General features: G+C 44.3%; 1 protein-coding gene across 25 annotated transcripts in view; it reads right to left on the reverse strand.

The window, feature by feature from the left end:
- The window catches only part of birc6 (baculoviral IAP repeat containing 6), a 144,985-nt gene that overhangs the window by 79,956 nt on the left and 48,046 nt on the right, over window positions 1-16,983 (reverse strand). For 12 of the 25 annotated variants that reach the window (XM_084076272.1, XM_084076268.1, XM_084076267.1 and 9 more), the window contains 18 exons: window positions 16,850-16,966; window positions 16,372-16,535; window positions 15,762-15,888; window positions 15,003-15,131; window positions 14,590-14,848; window positions 13,743-14,314; window positions 12,915-13,117; window positions 12,495-12,591; window positions 11,998-12,192; window positions 11,616-11,816; window positions 10,358-10,637; window positions 9,484-9,740; window positions 9,151-9,259; window positions 8,553-8,783; window positions 7,078-7,981; window positions 6,192-6,335; window positions 5,379-5,444; window positions 65-194 (listed from right to left, as the gene is read on the reverse strand). In XM_084076272.1, coding sequence (XP_083932398.1) covers window positions 65-194; window positions 5,379-5,444; window positions 6,192-6,335; window positions 7,078-7,981; window positions 8,553-8,783; window positions 9,151-9,259; window positions 9,484-9,740; window positions 10,358-10,637; window positions 11,616-11,816; window positions 11,998-12,192; window positions 12,495-12,591; window positions 12,915-13,117; window positions 13,743-14,314; window positions 14,590-14,848; window positions 15,003-15,131; window positions 15,762-15,888; window positions 16,372-16,535; window positions 16,850-16,966 — 4,185 coding nt within the window. The remainder of the gene's footprint in view (window positions 1-64; window positions 195-5,378; window positions 5,445-6,191; window positions 6,336-7,077; window positions 7,982-8,552; window positions 8,784-9,150; window positions 9,260-9,483; window positions 9,741-10,357; window positions 10,638-11,615; window positions 11,817-11,997; window positions 12,193-12,494; window positions 12,592-12,914; window positions 13,118-13,742; window positions 14,315-14,589; window positions 14,849-15,002; window positions 15,132-15,761; window positions 15,889-16,371; window positions 16,536-16,849; window positions 16,967-16,983) is intronic. The other 13 variants (XM_084076278.1, XM_084076277.1, XM_084076276.1 and 10 more) reach the window with 7 other exon arrangements.

The raw sequence follows: 16,983 nt of genomic DNA on the forward strand, positions 1-16,983 counted from the left end.
AGAGGGTTGTACATCAACAGTGGAAACAGCTATTTTCACCAAGATATTTCTTATTCAAACATACCTGATACCCGGTCTAGGACCTCAGCCAGCGTGGTGGAGATAGGCAGATGGAGGGTACGGTACTTGTGGCCTGCTCCATACATTGGGTGCTGAATCACATGGCTGGTGGCGTTAATGCGTCCTTTGTACAGCTAAAGGTATAGGTGAAAGAGATAAGGAAGTCAAATGTAAAATAACAGAAGCATATAGGATGAACAGATTATGATACAGAGCTAGCTAGCTATGGGTGATTAAGGGTGCATGTACTGTAGCACAAAAACACAAGATACAAACTACTGCTGCTTATGGGACCATTATACTTGGTAGTAGTAGGCGGGCAATGATGCCTTTATTGAAGTTGACATGGCTTCTCAGCCAGCATCAATGTTACATGTGTGCATCATCGTGGTCGACATTTACTGCTTACTGTGGCCTACGGGTGACAGACATGACACTGCCACTTAGACTAAGTTACACACCCCCCGCCCCCTCCCCCCCCCCCCACACACACACACACACACACACACACACACACAGACCACTGAAGCATCCATCATCAATTAATTACCTGTCCTCCTATATATAAACACCACAAAGTTAGATGACAGTTCAACGAAAAGTGACACAAAATGGAACGGTCATAACCAGGGCATTTCAAACGGTAGAGGACTTCCAGGAAATCTGCTACACATCACTTGGATAACACATCATGGCATTCTGCAGTCATAATCACCCAACCCACATAAAGAGTCTAATTCGATTGACAGGCCAATCAGATTGTCAAGTTCCTTTGAGTCATACACCCAGCTTGAGGGAGAAACTGACCAAGTGGCGTATGAAATGAGCAGCACTGTCCCTGGCTTTGAGCTCTTGATATTTCAATGCTGATGAACTCAGAGTCAGATAGGCCTGTCACATTACATAATCGCCTAATCACAACTATTTGATATAATTGCAATAATTTTCGTCATATTAGTCAATCATGATCATTTCCATATTGAAAAATGTTCATACATTTTCAAAAAGAAATTGGGGGGGGGGGGGGGAAATAGCAGATCTACAAGCTCAAAACGTGTAACGTTTTTTAAGTGTGCCTATAAAGTCATTAAATGATGTTTAATGAAGTTATTTGTCATATCTGCCCTGTGCCACCTTTTCTTTACGAAGCCTAAAAGCCAAACGGAAATGTAATTTTAGCCCGTCAAGTAAAAAGTCATAATGGTGACAGCCCTAGAGTCCAAGTCATGGCATTCTTTTCTTGTTGTCAGAAAAACCACAAGGCCAACAAGATGGCAGCCTGCGTAATTAGAGGGATAAAGGTCGATTCAGGTTAATTTTCAGGATCAGTTAAAAGAAACATGGGATAAAATGTCATGTATTATTATTTTTTGCTTGCCATACAATCGCATTACAATATATCATATTTGTCAAAATACCAGAGCATGTTGCCATCATTTAAAATGCTGGAAATTCAACCATTGCGGAAACAATACCTATTTTTACATAATTTGTCATTCTCATAAACAATAAATCATGTATTTGTTTTACTCTTCATCATATGAACAGTAAAAATAGCCTATATACAAGATCACAACACGTCACACAGTCTTGTAGATCTTCCATTTTTCGCATTTGTTTTTAATATGCCCAAAATAGGGATGCCAGTGTGGTTACTTTTCACCTCAGTTGTGTATGTCATCTTGCATAATGTTGTCTGCAACCTCCTGACAACATGGATAGAAAAACAGATTTCTGACCTAGCTCAGAAAATGACCTTCACCCAAAGGCCTACGTGTTTATCAAAAGAAAAAAGAGAGACAATAGCGTAGAATAATGAGGACAATGAGATGTCTTGGAGGTTAGAATGGAATTAGCTATGGGCAATTGAAATCACCCCCCCCCTCCTGCAACACACACACACACACACTCCCCAAACTGCTCTCCTGACAACTAATCATGGAGCAGTATAAAATATGAGCATATATTAACATGTCGGTTAGTACGGAGTAGACTACTAGACATGCATCAGTCTGTGGGAGTGACAGTATTGCCAATTGGAATCTGCGGCTTCTCCTCCCTGTTGTTATGCTGTCCCCTTGTGGTCAATTGGGAACACTACATCAGTCCTTCACATTGACGGAGAACCACCATATGCTTTTTAAAAATGTTATATATAACCAGAAAAGTGTGCTCCTCGGAGCACAGAACACCGCCAGGTTTTCTAGCCAGGGCCCACAAACTTGACGGACACAAACACACTGACAAACGGACAGTCATAATCATAATAGTCTACAGCAGTGGCTCAGTAGTTCAGAGTGTCTGTCTGGGAGTTTAAGATTCCCAGTTCAATCTCTGGCGCCATATGGCTGTGTCGGAATGTCCTTGAGCAAGACAATGAACTTCCTAACTGCTCCCTATGAGCAGGTTGGTGCCTTGCATGGTTGCCTCTACAGTCAGTGTGTCAATGTGTACCACACTGTGGCAAGTAAAGTGTTAACCCATTCAATCCAGGAACACATCAGATTTCTTTGGCTATACATTTTTTTTTAGATAAACAATCTTTGAATATAGATATATTTTAAAGCGAACATTTGTAACTCAAATCTTTGCTACTGGGGGGTTCCTGGAACAAAACATTAAACAATGTTTTCTAAATCCTAACTATGCTATATCAGTGGTGCTCCAACTTTTCCATGTCAAGGACCCCCAAAATGATATGTATTTGGCCGCGGATCGCCAAAATGTTGTTCCAGGGACCCCCAAAGGCACAGATCGGAGTTAAAAATGTTCGCTTTAAAACATACATATATATATATATACATATACACACACACATACACACACACTTAATTTGCACACATTTTTCACGATTAAAAATAAAATAGCAGATGTACAAGCTCATAGCACGGCACTCGGTGCCGCGCTATGAGCTTGTATATCTGCTATTTTTGAATAGCCAAAGAAATCTTAAAATGACACAGAAGCGTTCCAGGATTGAATGGGTTAACAGTGTTCTACCATTGCACTGTGTATGAATGGGTGATGAATTTGAGTTGTCGGAAAACTAGAAAAAGCACAATGTAAAAGCAGTGCATTTACCATGTACATTTTACAGATCTTTAAGATGACTAAATATAGTCAGTTACTGTATATTGTTTGGCATGTTGATGGCATATATTCTTAGAATACACATAGTATAAGACCTGGTACGTTTAATTGTTAGTATATAGCTTGCTAGCCTTATTCCTGACACTCCCATATACCCTAACATGTGCCATGTACATAGTTGTTACAGTACATATAAATCATCAATTAACATTGTTTTATATTAGAACAGAGTATAATCTGTTCTGAACAGAGTATTATCAGTGCAGTATCAGACCCGAGGAAAACATGTCTTGACAGAGTCTCAGCAGTAGGTAGGGCTGCAAATATTGCTAAATTTTCTTAGCGATGATTCTACCGATTACTTACAAAAAAAGCTAAATAATCAGATTTCTTCTAATCGACTAAAACTTTGTTATACTTTGTCATATAAAAGGCGTCGTGAAAAAAAACTGCCCGAAAAAATATCTGACCTAAAAGCTCACAACACACCGCAACCCAATGTGAACTTGTAGATCAAAAATCGCACCCTGTGTGAAGGAAGCGGTGCCTTTGGTGAGTGGCCTCCTGGTGGCGCTATAATAGGGCGGGGCGGGGCTTCAGCAATTAATGCTCGTCCCTATTGGTGGTCTAAGTCCACATACCAAATTTGGACTTGGTGGCATGCTGCAAACTGGAGTTATAGCTGTTTAAAGCAAGTGGCCTCCTGGTGGCGCTATAATAGGGCGGGGCGGGGCTTCAGCAGTCAATGCTCGTCCCTATTGGTGGTCTAAGTCCACATACCAAATTTGGACTTGCTGGCATGCTGCGAACTGGAGTTATAGCTGTTTAAAGCCCGTGCTCAAACGGACATCCGGGCTCAAACGGACAAACGGACAGCCGGGCTCAAACGGACAAACGGACATACGGACGGACATAGTCAAGTGTAGAGCGGCTGGCACCGCCAAAAATAATTGACAGATTTTGTCTACTATAATAAAGAAAAGGATATCCATTTCCCCCCGAAAAATGTATTATTTTATTTGAACCGATTACTTTAAAATCGCTAAAACTGTTGGACCCCTAGATTGTTCCAAGGAATACTTAAGGGTCTGATAGTGGCTGCTGATCCATACCTGAAAGTCAGACCAAATACGTGAGCTCATGTATCTGATCATAATCCCTAAATTCAATTAATCTATAAACCAAGACAGACTGAAAGAGATAATTTCTCTAAACCTTAAAAGCATTCAAGATTTATTTAGCTTCAATCTCATTAGGTTTGCCTCCTCCTTTCTATTTCAGCAGGGAATCTTTATTTCAAAAGGTAGGGGGACAGTTCATACAGGCACAAATCCTCAAAGGGCCATTCGTTTTTCCAGATTCATCAGTTTCATCACGTTTCGCTGTATAAAATATTTCTGCTATGACCAATTATCGACTCATCCCACAGAAGGGAAAGTTACAGCAATTCAACAAAGGAGTTACAAAGTGCTGCACAGAATGGCAACACCGCGGCCTATCGTACATTATTGCCTCATTATACAACAGGTACTTCCGACCAAGTAATCTGATTGGACAACTAGACAGAGACATTTAGAGCTTGATCAAATGAGCATGACAGCAAACCTAGTTGTGCTCAACTGAAAAATGCCTCATCACTATAAATAGAAATATAGCCTACATGCTAGCAGCAGCTCTTGCCACTCTGGCAAGAGCTGCAAGAGCTATGCTGCTGAGTTGTTGTCGTCACAACCCTACCAGTTAAAAAATGTATGTGAAATCTGCAGATGTAGTAGCTAAATCCGTCTATTTAAACATAGTTTGTTTTTTTGAGCTAGCAAGACAGTTTTGTGTTTATAGGTGTGGTATTTACTCATTTTGAGAAAACCCAGGATCTCTAGAAAGTATTAATGTAGCTCAAGTTGACTGGCTGACTCAACAGGGTCTCTGTCAGACCCAATGCTTTTCCAGGGAAAAGGGAGATGACACTAGCAAAAATATATATTTTAAGAAATTGCGCCACAATATGAATACATTTAGATTATATATTTTATTTTGTTGGTAACTGTTGCATAATCACAATAGTACACTCAAGCGTGTGCTTTACCATAATTATTAGCACTTCAGAGATGCTTATGGAAATCGGTGCAAACGGCTCATTCCTGATCGCATCACTGCTATGCCAATAATGTCGGTAAAGCACACTCTCTCGTGTGATATTGTTTCATTCTATAATTTATAATTCTCACCTCTCCACTTTCTAAATGCAGTCCCTGCTCCCTGCCTATCACCTGTTGGGGCGGCTGCTGTTCCTGCTGAGTTACAGACAGAATAAATTATTTCCAAAAGATAAAAAAAATAAAAAATACAAACACTTTCAGGGTTTATATTTCTCATAATTGAGGAGTTGTTAAATTGTAAACAGTGAAGCAGTGCATGACCTCTTGTTAACAGAAAAGCCACTGAGAGAGGGAGAAACAGATCTAAGTAGACAGCTTTCATATTAGTTTGTTTAGCAACAATCGGGCACTGTTTCGGTATGGTCCTAGTGTGTGCCGTTTCTCCTTTTTTTTTATAGAACAGTTATCGGACTGTAAAAAGTGGAGGGGTTAGCAGGGGACATGTCCTCCCCCGTGTCCCCCTGTACATATCGCCCCTGCATTTCAGTATTTTATGTATCAGGCAGTGCCTAGCCAATAACTTGTACACAAAACAAGACCATTTACTCAACATGTCAGATAAGTAGAAACCCTAAACCTGTTACTTGTCACCATAATAATGGACAACTTTAGAATAAAGTGTGTGTAAAGTTTTTTTTCCTTCTATACTGGCGGCATTGGAAACCACAGGGTCAACCAGCTTGAATTCGGATTCTGCTGAGACATAAACTTCAGCTTCTAGGAGTAACACTAATGACATCACTATATCCGTCTTTGAAGGGAAATTCTCGATTTCTAAAGATAAATTGAGGTCACAAGTGGGGTACACTATATTATGTATATACCTATCATAATCTCTACTCCTACCCAAGGCACAAAGTGGAGACAGAACGTGAAACTCACCGGACAGGGAGACTGGAGGAAAACCGTGACTTTCTCATCCTCCAACATGAGCTGCAAGAAAAGCCTGCGGATGAAGCCTGAGATGTTGCCAGACACAGGCACGTTCCCTCGCTGGGGTGCCGACTGGAAGAGCTCACACAGCACCTGGTACAGAGAGAACACCACGCGTCAAGTAACCCTGTTCACACACGGTGTATTACAAGACCACTGGAGAAATGTTTGGACAGAAATTGGTTATGACATCATCGCGAAGCACTGAAATATACCACAGCGACTCAAAAATGATCATTGAAATCATCAAGAGCCCTGGCTGAGTCAAGATCTCTTGACAATAAGCACATGTTAGAGCATTTATTCATTCAGCATTAGAACTAGAAAATGTGCTCCTCGGAGCACAAGTCTCCGCCAGCAGAACCGTGCTATCAACTGTCATCAACTGTGATATCAGTTTGTACTGGAATGTACTGTTCTTGATTAATCCTGTCTAAGCTATTTATATTACGTATTGTGATGACACCAGTGTGTCTACATAATGTATTGCTCCGCCATTTCTCAGCCATTTCGTGATTATTCCTGTCTTACCTCACTTTGAAAGAGACTTTCAAAGCGACACATCTATTTATAGGCCGCTATACGTCATGCGTCTCACTAGCCAATCCGAGCACACTCTTTCAACGTATTGTCACGTGTCACGTGAGGCTTGACCAATGTTAGCTTGGCCGAGGGGGGGGGGGGGGGGGGGGGCGGAAAGTGAAAACATAGTCTCCTGGCGGAGACAAAAAGGAAAACTGAATCAAAAAGACACTTCAATTTGACAATGCAAAGTGGAATAGTCTAAAATCCTTTCATTCAACTTCTGCCAAAATGAGAGAGATCATAAGCAGACCTGTGCCATAAGCCGCTGGTTGTTGGGGTGGCAGGAGATGCACTGCAGGAAGAAGGCCACCGTGGCGTTCTCCAGAGCGGTCCTCTGCTGTGTGGTAAGCCCACCGGCCCGGCCCGCCGCCGCCAGTGAGTAGCGGGACCCCGAAGGTTGAGGCTGGGATGGAAGGGGGCACGTGGCCGCACCCACGCTCATCGCCTGAGCACCAGTCGCACCAGCAGTGGCCGCACTGGCACCCGCGCTGGCACTGGAGTGGCAAAGCAGGAAGAGCAAGGCTGTCCACAGTGGGTTGACCTCAGGTCCTCCTAACCAATCTTTCATGGCGTGACTGTTCCCCACTTCTGTCAGGAAGCGCAGCACTGGGGCGGCCAGCTCTGCCGACAGAGGCGGTCGGCTGGGTGGAGACGAGGCGGAGGACGAGTGGGCATGGTGATGGTGGTGGTATTGCCGCCGGTCGGCCTGGGCAGAGGCCGCTGCGGGCAGAGGCAGGTCAGCACTGGCCAGAAGGCCACAGCAGAGCTGGGCCAGGCTCCGGACCAGGAGGGAGGGCAGGCCAGAGTCTAATAGCTGCTTAATGGCTCCCGGGGACTGTGAAGCGGCCGCTAGCGTCGCCAGCTGCGACTCTGACAAATTAACCGGCGGTCTCGCGTGCTTGGAGTCGTCTGTGAGTCCCGCGGAGGCGGCCGCTGTGGCATTGGCATCGTGCTGCTTCTTGCCGTCGTCGGTCATGGAGAGGCGGTGGTGTTGCGTCTGAGAGTGGCTAGCACTGGGCGCCACAATGCCCATCCAGGACATGAGCAGGGAGAAATAATTGGGGTGGATGTGGCACATGGAACAGAGCAGGCTGTCCACAGCCTTTTTCAGCACGATGTTGCAGGGCAGCGACATGGACCAGTTGTACAGCAGCCTGTCAGGGAGAGAGGGATAATAAGGGCAAATTAGGACAAGTGAAGAATGAATAATAACACAAATGGACATTGTTAGGATTACGGTTAGTCATGTTACATTTTAGAAAGATAGGATATGGGGAGTCATGTTACAATCGCTCCCATAACCGTGGTTACCTACGTAACCATCAGTTTCATTGGCTATTGCAATGGTAATACTCTACAGCCATTTTTGGAAACTAAGTTAAGTTTTCACTTCCTGCTAGCAATAAACTATTAATGTTCGCAGAGAAGCAATGCAGTATTCATGCCCACAGGGGCACGTCTGTAAGATGCACAACAAGTTTAATGGGGCTAAGAGGTTTCACATCAAACAACCAGTTGAGGTTTTTCCATTTTAATTTGATGTCACACAAGGTTCTTGTCAAATAATTGAAAACTGTTTAATTGTCACCACGGTTACTGAGAAATGCCCACTGGAAGCTTGTTGCATCAATGGTGTCACCTAACCGTAGGGCCAATTTAAAACAATTTTCAAACTAAATTATTTTGCAAGAACCTTGGGATGTGATGTAAAATGTATAGACTCACTCAAACAGCTCTCTGTCCAGCAGCACAGGGAGGTCATAGTCGACAGGCAGCTCATAGCTGTGCCACAAGATGGCCGCAACACAGTGGAGGTGGGAGGGTGAAGGCATGAGCAGGCCATACTCCCTCAAAGACGAAGAGGCCGAACACGGGCCCATGTAGCCAATGGGACCACTCCGTTTGTGGGCCGCCACCCTTGATGAGTCATGGACCCACTGCAGAAGCGCCTGAACCCTGGAGGATATAACAAAACAGGGTGGCAAAGTTATATAGAATATAAGATTCATTGTCTGATGACATCCTTGTTGGAATTCTGTTTAGTTTTTTTCAACTGCTAGTTGGTTTCTGAGCTACCTTTTCGATATGGTTCACAATAACATTCAGAAACCTCCTATGTATTCTTCTTACTTCTTCTCCTCAGCATCTATCTGTGCCTTGCTGAGGGAACTTTCACGCATCCCAAACAGCCTTTTACATGACACTAAAATATGACAAGGGGTCCAAGAGGAGACTTTCTACTGTCAACTTCTAGTCCATCTAGGAAAACACATTGACAGAATACAACTCTATTCCTCACTGGTTAAGCTCATGATTGATGTACCTGTCTTTGGTGCCAGGGTCTTGGGTGGTGCCAAGCTGGTAGAGAATGTCTATGGTGGAGTCTGAGGATAGGCCGTTGAGTCGTCCAAACAGCAGGGGACTGTTCAGATCTACATAAAACGGACGAGGAACAAAGAATTAGGACAGCCATTGATTGTGCATGATCATTTAATGTATGTCTTCTAGTCTTAATAGACTCCTCCAGGGACCTCATTAGCCCATTTCAAGTTTTTAATTAGAGCTGAATACAATTCCACTCTAGGCATTTTTTTTTAGCATTCCTGGTCACCATAATTGTAAGTTACCTAACAATTATGACTGAGAATCATCTTACTAGCAGGGTCGGTGCCGGATGCGGCACAGTTTCGGAGTAGGATGTCAATGAGCTTGAGTCCAATGCGGGTGGACTGCAGGCCTATCTTGACCAGCACCGCCTCAATGTTGGGCGAGTGCATGCCACAGTAGGGCGACATCAGCAGGGCAGCGCAGGTTTGCAGCAGGTTGGCGGTGGGCGCAGCGGCACTTGCCATCATGGCCTCCAGATCACTGACGTGAGTCAGGCAGTGGTGGAGCAAACGCAGCCAGCCAATACTACAGGACAAATGGATGGTTATATACTGTAAAATAAAAAAATCCTGACAACCTAAGTTACTAGTAACCGATATACCAGCAAGCACACAAAAACACCATCAGGACCACTGAAGACCTGTTGCTACCGTTTTGTCATTATTATAACAATTTTATTTTTATTTTGTCATACATTTTAAAGGAAAGGTAGCGCTTTCAAACTGTCGTAGGGACCTGACCAACTTTTTAATGCATCCAGTAACCAATAAGAGGGATGCAGAGGCGGGACCAGAGGGGAGTCTCAATGGTCTGTTCATCTAAAAACATATTGATTAACTGAATGCTTGATAATAATGTTTAAACTTGAGAACATGTCGGCACTAAAAAGAGGTTGGTGCATTTTTGTGCAAGTCTCCTGTAGGCACACAGCCTATAGGAGACCACGGGAACCTAAGTTTCAATCAATCAAAGGGTTTATTTTAGCATCCTTTTGAAGCCCCTCTAAAAGTCAGTGTGCTATTCATTTTATTGATATGATAAACCCTGGCTCCTTGCACTCTGCGGATAATATACAGTACATCCAAATAATTATACAGTTTTGCCTAAATCTGGAACACACAATACACACAGATGTTGCTAACCTGGTTTTGGAGACCTGGTCCTCAGAAGGCAGGAAGGGATTGTTGACCGTGGCAGAGGATGTGTTCCCAAACGCCGTCAGGCCCAGGAGCTTGATCTGGGACAGGCCTAGGGTGCTGGCGTCACGGGGCCGATGAAGCCTCAGACACACCGCTGAAGCCACCTCCGCTTTCACCAGTTGGATCTTGATATAGGTGAGTCCACTGGTTATAACTGGTGTGGAGAGGGGCAGCATGTTGACCCCATCAGCGCTAATCTCCACTGAGACAGAGGACGGGCAGGCTGGAGGGAAGAACAAGACGTTGAGGTGTCAATCTAAAATGCAGCACTGATGTCGACAGCGGTCAATGAAGTTGGATATTACACTCACAACTATAAGAATTATAGTATTCCTTCAGCCGTCACTGATGATATTGTAACTGCATTGGATAAGAAAAAAAACACTTTGCTGCCATCTTTGTTGATCTATCTAAAGTGTTTGACACTGTCGACAGAGAAACTCCAAAATATTAGTCTTCATAATGTGGCTTAAGACAGTGTGTCAGGTCAGTGGATGCAGATTATACTCACATCTATGAGAAAATGTAAGTTTGTCATACTCCTGTCTTTACCGCACTCCCTTCTTAAATATGCAATACTGATTTACATGATTCTTGGGACATGGGTTGTTACATCCTTCCCAAAACATCATGGCACTTCAGAAGAGAGCTCAATGGCATATTGGCACAGCAGAGCATTTGTTGATGGAGAATGGAAAGGGGAATAAGCATGAAATATCCATGCAGCCTTTTGCTGGTTTAATTCTTGTTCAAAATGTAAGTTAAATATTTGAGCAAGTGCAACAACAGCACTCTATGAGTTAGAACCTTGACGGGAAGAGAAAGGCTAGTCAGCCAATTTCCTGTTCTAACAGCTCCCATGGGGGAATTCAAACAATGTTATTCAAATCAAATACAAAGGCAAATCACTGCTAACCGTCAAGGCTGCCAAAACAACACTTGGCAGTTTTCTTTGACACTTACTGGGATTTTTAAACCACAGTGTTTGGACAATACTTTAGATGCATGTGCGGTCCTTTGTATACTGTAGATAGGTGTTTTTTCTTCACATTGCCAACTTATTTGTGCAGCATGGGTACAAGCTCAAGCAGTCCATAGGCCTTGCCACTTAATGTTATTGCACTGCTCTGGGGAATTAATACTATCCCATGTCTCGCCAGTTAAGTGTTTATCACTGGATTGATGAAGCGGTCATACTCACTGGCTAGGGAGGCTAGGTGTGGTTGGATGTGAAGTTCCTTCAGCAACACAGCAGCAGGAAGGTGGATGGTGAGGTCGCACCACGCTTCTTCGGGCAGGAAGATGTAAGACCAGGCGGCTGAACGAGCTCGTCGGTGAGGAGGTGTAGCCTGGAGCAGGACCTCTGCAGGCTGGGCCGTAGGGCTGCTGGAGGTAATGGTGCCTGTGAAGGGACATGCACAACGGTGATGATCTGATAGCAAGCAATCTGAAAAACTACTAAAATATTTACTATATGCCCCAAGCCACATAGTTGACAGAGTACTATGTAGTGTACAGTGTAGTTAGAGCACCATGCACCCAAACATGGGTACCAACGATTGGGAAACAGTGAGTTAAAGTACCTAGAGGAGCAAAGTTGTGGAGTCCCTCAGCATTGTCGGGCTCCGAGGTCATGACCCTGGCTTTAAGGCTGCCGTCTGCTGCCTTTCCTGGACCAGAATCCAGGAACTTCATGATGGTGGACACCATGCTGCGTGCGGTGTTGACGATTGCCCGTGTGCTGGTCACCATGTTGTTACAAATCAACTGGACACCACCTGTCGTGGGCGACGACACCAGAAACAAAGCTGATGAGACTTAATCAAAGTATAGGTGCTTTCAGGTATAGGCATGTGCTCTTCTATCTCTGTCCCTGTGAAGATCCAATATCCGAATTCAACAAGGACAGAATAAAACTCTGGAAATTGGGAGTGGTAAAAGCCTCACCGTCGTGTATGACAAAACAGTGTGTGAATATGGTCAATGATGGGTTATTATCACTGTAGTTAATGTTGAAAAGGGCGATGCAGATATATAGAAATGTGTATGTGTGTGTTTGTGTGTGCGCGCGCATACGCACCCATGTCATGGAAGGCCTTGAGAGCTTCGCTGGTGTCCAGCACTCGGAGGATGAACCAAAGTAGAGGTTCAGAGAGCTGACAGGTGGAAAGAGAACCCTAGGAAAATGGAAAATGAAATACACCACTTTTTAATACGGCCAAAATCCACTGAATTTGTCATAAATTTAATTTGAACCTCCATGAATTAGTATGCGCTAGGAAAATGTGTTGAGCATGCATGTTCTTTTTTCCTGCAATGTCCCACTTAACACTCATGAAGCTAAACACGTTTTACCCCTGAGATTAGGTAAAACAGGTCAATGTCATTTGTCATTTTGACAAACCACAAGGACCGTTTATCAGAAAGTGCAAACTATTTTCCAGAGCATCTGTGATGCATGTAAACCCCAGGCTGCCTTCAACGTGTGCTCTTTCCTCACCTGTCTGCCCATGTAGCCACAGGCCATGTATGTGAGTATGGGCTGCAACATGACCTGGACCGAGGTGGCCCTCTTGCTGAGAGTTGTGAGGATGGTGAACAGGCCGTCGCCCACGGAGATGGCATCTAGACCACCGTGGAAGTTCTCGTGTTTGGTCAGGTGAAGACCACTGGCTCCTACAGAGGGAAAACAACCACCATCAACTGAGCCAGTTTATTAATGAGATTTGAACACATGCAGTAATGGTTTCCGATACAGAATGCAGCAACATGATCAAGTTAAGTCCTCACAGAGTTGTCTTGCTTTTCTTCAGCTTGTTAACGCGTAACTAGAAAGTTCATAATTTCAAACCGGAAGCAATGCAGTCAGATGGAAAAATAAATAATTGACTTTGACAAAAGACACTTGTCACATTGTAACAGGGTTTCTACACTTGGGTTCACCTTAAAGGCTTATTAGTATTCCTTATTTATGCCAATGCATTCCATCAGCCGGTTAATGGCCTAGCTTGTGGCTAGTGGTATAATTATAATAATTGTTTTATGGAGTCTTAGGGCAGGACAAATTGCATAACACTTTCCTCATAAAGGGGCCAGGTACTTGGAGTATAAAAATACAAGATACATTTTAAAAAAGGTCAGGGGATACTTGCTACACAGATACAACATTTTACATTCTTTAAAATGACTGAAAACAATACAACAAAAACCAAGTGTAGTAGGTGCTTCATATTTCTTAAATTCAAACACAACCATGACTGATTACTATGCTTTGGAGTGTCTGGCGCAACAATGTTTCCAAGACAAATGTCCCATTCTCATGTCTTACCTATGATCATGGCCATGGCACTGCTGTTACACTGGCCCAGGGCTGAGAGGATCTGACTCATTATCTGTTGATTGGCCAGGACCAGGTCAGCCACGCCCGCAGCCGGTCCCTGATTGGCCGTGGATCCTCCAGCTACGCCCTCTTTGCTGCCACACACCTTCTCCTCATCTGACACGCTGCTGTCAGCCGTCCCGCTGCCTGCTGGTGGCAGCCGGGCGCTGAACTCTTTGTCCCCAGATAGGGGGAGCTGCACCAGCACGTTGACCAGCTTGAGGAGGTCGAACATCAGTTGGTCACGTGTGGTCTCGCCGCAGACGGCCTTGGCATCGCCCGGCCGAATGATGTTGGCGAAGAGGCCACCAAAGCAGGCGCGGGCGCCGACTGAGCTATCGGAGCCGCTGCGCGACACTACCTTGTCGGAGCACGTGATGTAGTGGTGCACCAGGAAGGTGATGGACTCGATTACGGAGGAGATGGTGCCGACTGACACCACCTCAAAGTTCTGCTCCAGGGTGAACTCCAGCAGCTTGACCTGAGCGTCCAGAGGACCCTGGCCTGACTGGAAGGGACCCCTAGAGATGGCCCCAAAAGCTCATTATTTACTCCAGTATAAACACCACTACTACAGATCCAGGACCATTTTAAATACTTTATATATGGACACAAAAAACATTGTGTAGGCTTTATGTGGATGGTGTTAATACTTGTGGTAAAGACGACTCCTGCTTCAAAACAGAGACCCTAGGATTACAAACACTTACTCCATGGACCAAAGTATGTCCATGGATGATGGCAGTGAAACACATAAGTTGTCACTACACAGAACACCATGACAAGACACTCGTACCTCTCATTGGACAGGATGTGCATGAGCTTGAGCAGGAACTCGCTGAACATCTGCGGGCAGGTGGATGACAGGTGCACCTGCAGTCGGGTGAGGAACTCCTGCATGGCCTGGGTGGCAGTGGGCCCCACCTGGGAGCTGTGCTGGCTGGTTCCGTGGGGGTTGCTGCCGGAGAGGAAGCGAACCAGGACATGCACCAGTGTGGGGTCGGACACCATCTGTTGAGCCGTGCTTTCCTGACCACCCAGCCCATTGCTGGAGGCTGCAGAGGGGAAAAGAACAAGGAAGTCAGCAGTATCTTACGTAGGGAACCAAAATTCATTCATCATACACATACAAAATGGTAAGGTTGAAAACAACAACACTGACTTAATTCAGATTAGATATATATAAACCTCTTTCTAAAAAAAACATACCAAGTGTTGAGTACTGACCACAGGCCGGCATGTTCGTCATGAGGGTGAGCGAGTGAAGAACCAGACACCAGGTCCTCAGGGAAGTGTTGGGATACCAAGCCAGCACGGTAAGGAAACTGCTGATGGAGGCTGAATACACATACACATGCAGTAAAATCCTGGTTGTTAATATTACTCTGATAGTGTACAAATGTTTTTTTCCTTTAAAATTAAGATTTTTATAGTCTTTCAGTAGATTTTTCCCGAATAATAATACAATATTCAAAGAATAGTATGTTGTGTGTGTATTAAAGACGGTCAGCTTGCCAAATCAAGATTTACTGCTGGGGGTTAAGTCATCTTGCTACACAGCATGCTTTCTAACACTGAAAGCCTTTTCTCGTCTCTCCCAAAAATCATTTTTTTCACTAGCAGCCGGAGAAGATAAAACCTGTTTCCACACAGTACTTTATTTTTTTGACATTCCAAAAGAACAGCGATGAGGAACCACTAGAGGAATCACTGTAGGTCAAAACTTTACACGTTTGAATAGATTATTTTCTCTCTTTTTTTTTCATTTTATGCTTTATTTCAGATATATCAATGTAGAGACAGGAAAGCAAGAGGCAGACAGGGAGGAGAGAAATGCAAGACAAGATGGGGGATTCAGATTCAAAACCATATCCTCACGCTCCCTAGGAGCATAATTATCCTGCACTAACTGGCTGAGTCACCAGGCACCCTCAGAAAAGTACATAAAGCATTACGATGAACACTGACCTTGGTTGAGTGGGATGGTGGGCACTCGGCTGGCATTGAACATGAATATGTCAGAGCCGCTCTCTTCTGTGCCATTGGAGCAGGAGTTGAGGCTGAGGGTCAGCCACAGCTGCAGAAGGGACTCCAACTAAAGCACAAAACACCTCATCAGTGGGATGGAAACACACCAAATGTGTAAATAATGCAACTGATGGTGACCTTGTAAGCCTTTGAAGTCAGTTTTAATCTAAGCCTGTAGAAGTGGTATTGAATTCAGGGAGTTTATAGTACAGCTAATTGAAAAGGGACGAAGGTTTCATGAACCCATGGAAAAACACAGACACCTAGGGTAAGGGGCACATTACATTACCGCCACTGTTTCCCAAATACCAAGCTGTGGAGTGTCGAAAGGGAATGGGTGGACAAGGACAGAGTGACATGCCGTAACGCATCATAAATCTCTAACCTTTTGCCTGTGTGTGTTTTGATTGCACAGTATATCTGCTGTAATGTAGCCATGCTGTATGGCAAAGATTGATATTTGTTCCGTCTCCTCCTGCCCTGAAACCAGGTTCAACTTGTATTTATTGTTTAGTTTTTTTCTATCTAGTTAGTGGTACTGCATTCTGACCTGCACATGGTGGACCTGCAGCATGGAGAACAGTTTGTTGAAGCAAGCGCTCAGCATGGGGATAGAAGAGGCCTGCACCATCAAGCTGCTGACTGGAGGAGAGGATCCTCCCCCTTGCAGCCCCCTCAGCAGGGAGTCATCTGTCCCGTTGGAGGCCTGGGACACTGGGGACAGGGGGTGGAGAGAAGAGACACACACACGTCATGTCATCTGGTTTGACTACCAGGAAGAACCTACAATGACTATCATTGATCGCTAATGTTCTACACCAATAGTACCTATTCTGAACCTAAATCAAAAGGTGCAAGTTATTTTGTAGTTTAAAACACTGATAAGAAAAGGGTAAGTAATGTAGATTTTTTTTGTCCTATGATTCAAGATACTTTATTATCCGTTAAAAACAAGTTACAAACCAATCAATTAATGTATTACGATTTCAATATTTGCTGCTGCTTCCCTGCTCGGTATGTGTGTGTACCTGTAGGTGAAGTTGAAGTGAGGGCTTGTAGGATGGAGTCGGCCTGCAGAGTGGCCATCATTTTGAGCATCAGCTCTGCTTGCTGTTCCAGCCCCACTTCGAGGCGGGCATCCAATGCTGTCAAGAGCAAAGAC

Source organism: Gymnoscopelus microlampas (genome assembly GCF_963454915.1).
Source record: "Gymnoscopelus microlampas genome assembly, chromosome: 13".
Classification (NCBI taxonomy): Eukaryota; Metazoa; Chordata; class Actinopteri; order Myctophiformes; family Myctophidae; genus Gymnoscopelus; species Gymnoscopelus microlampas.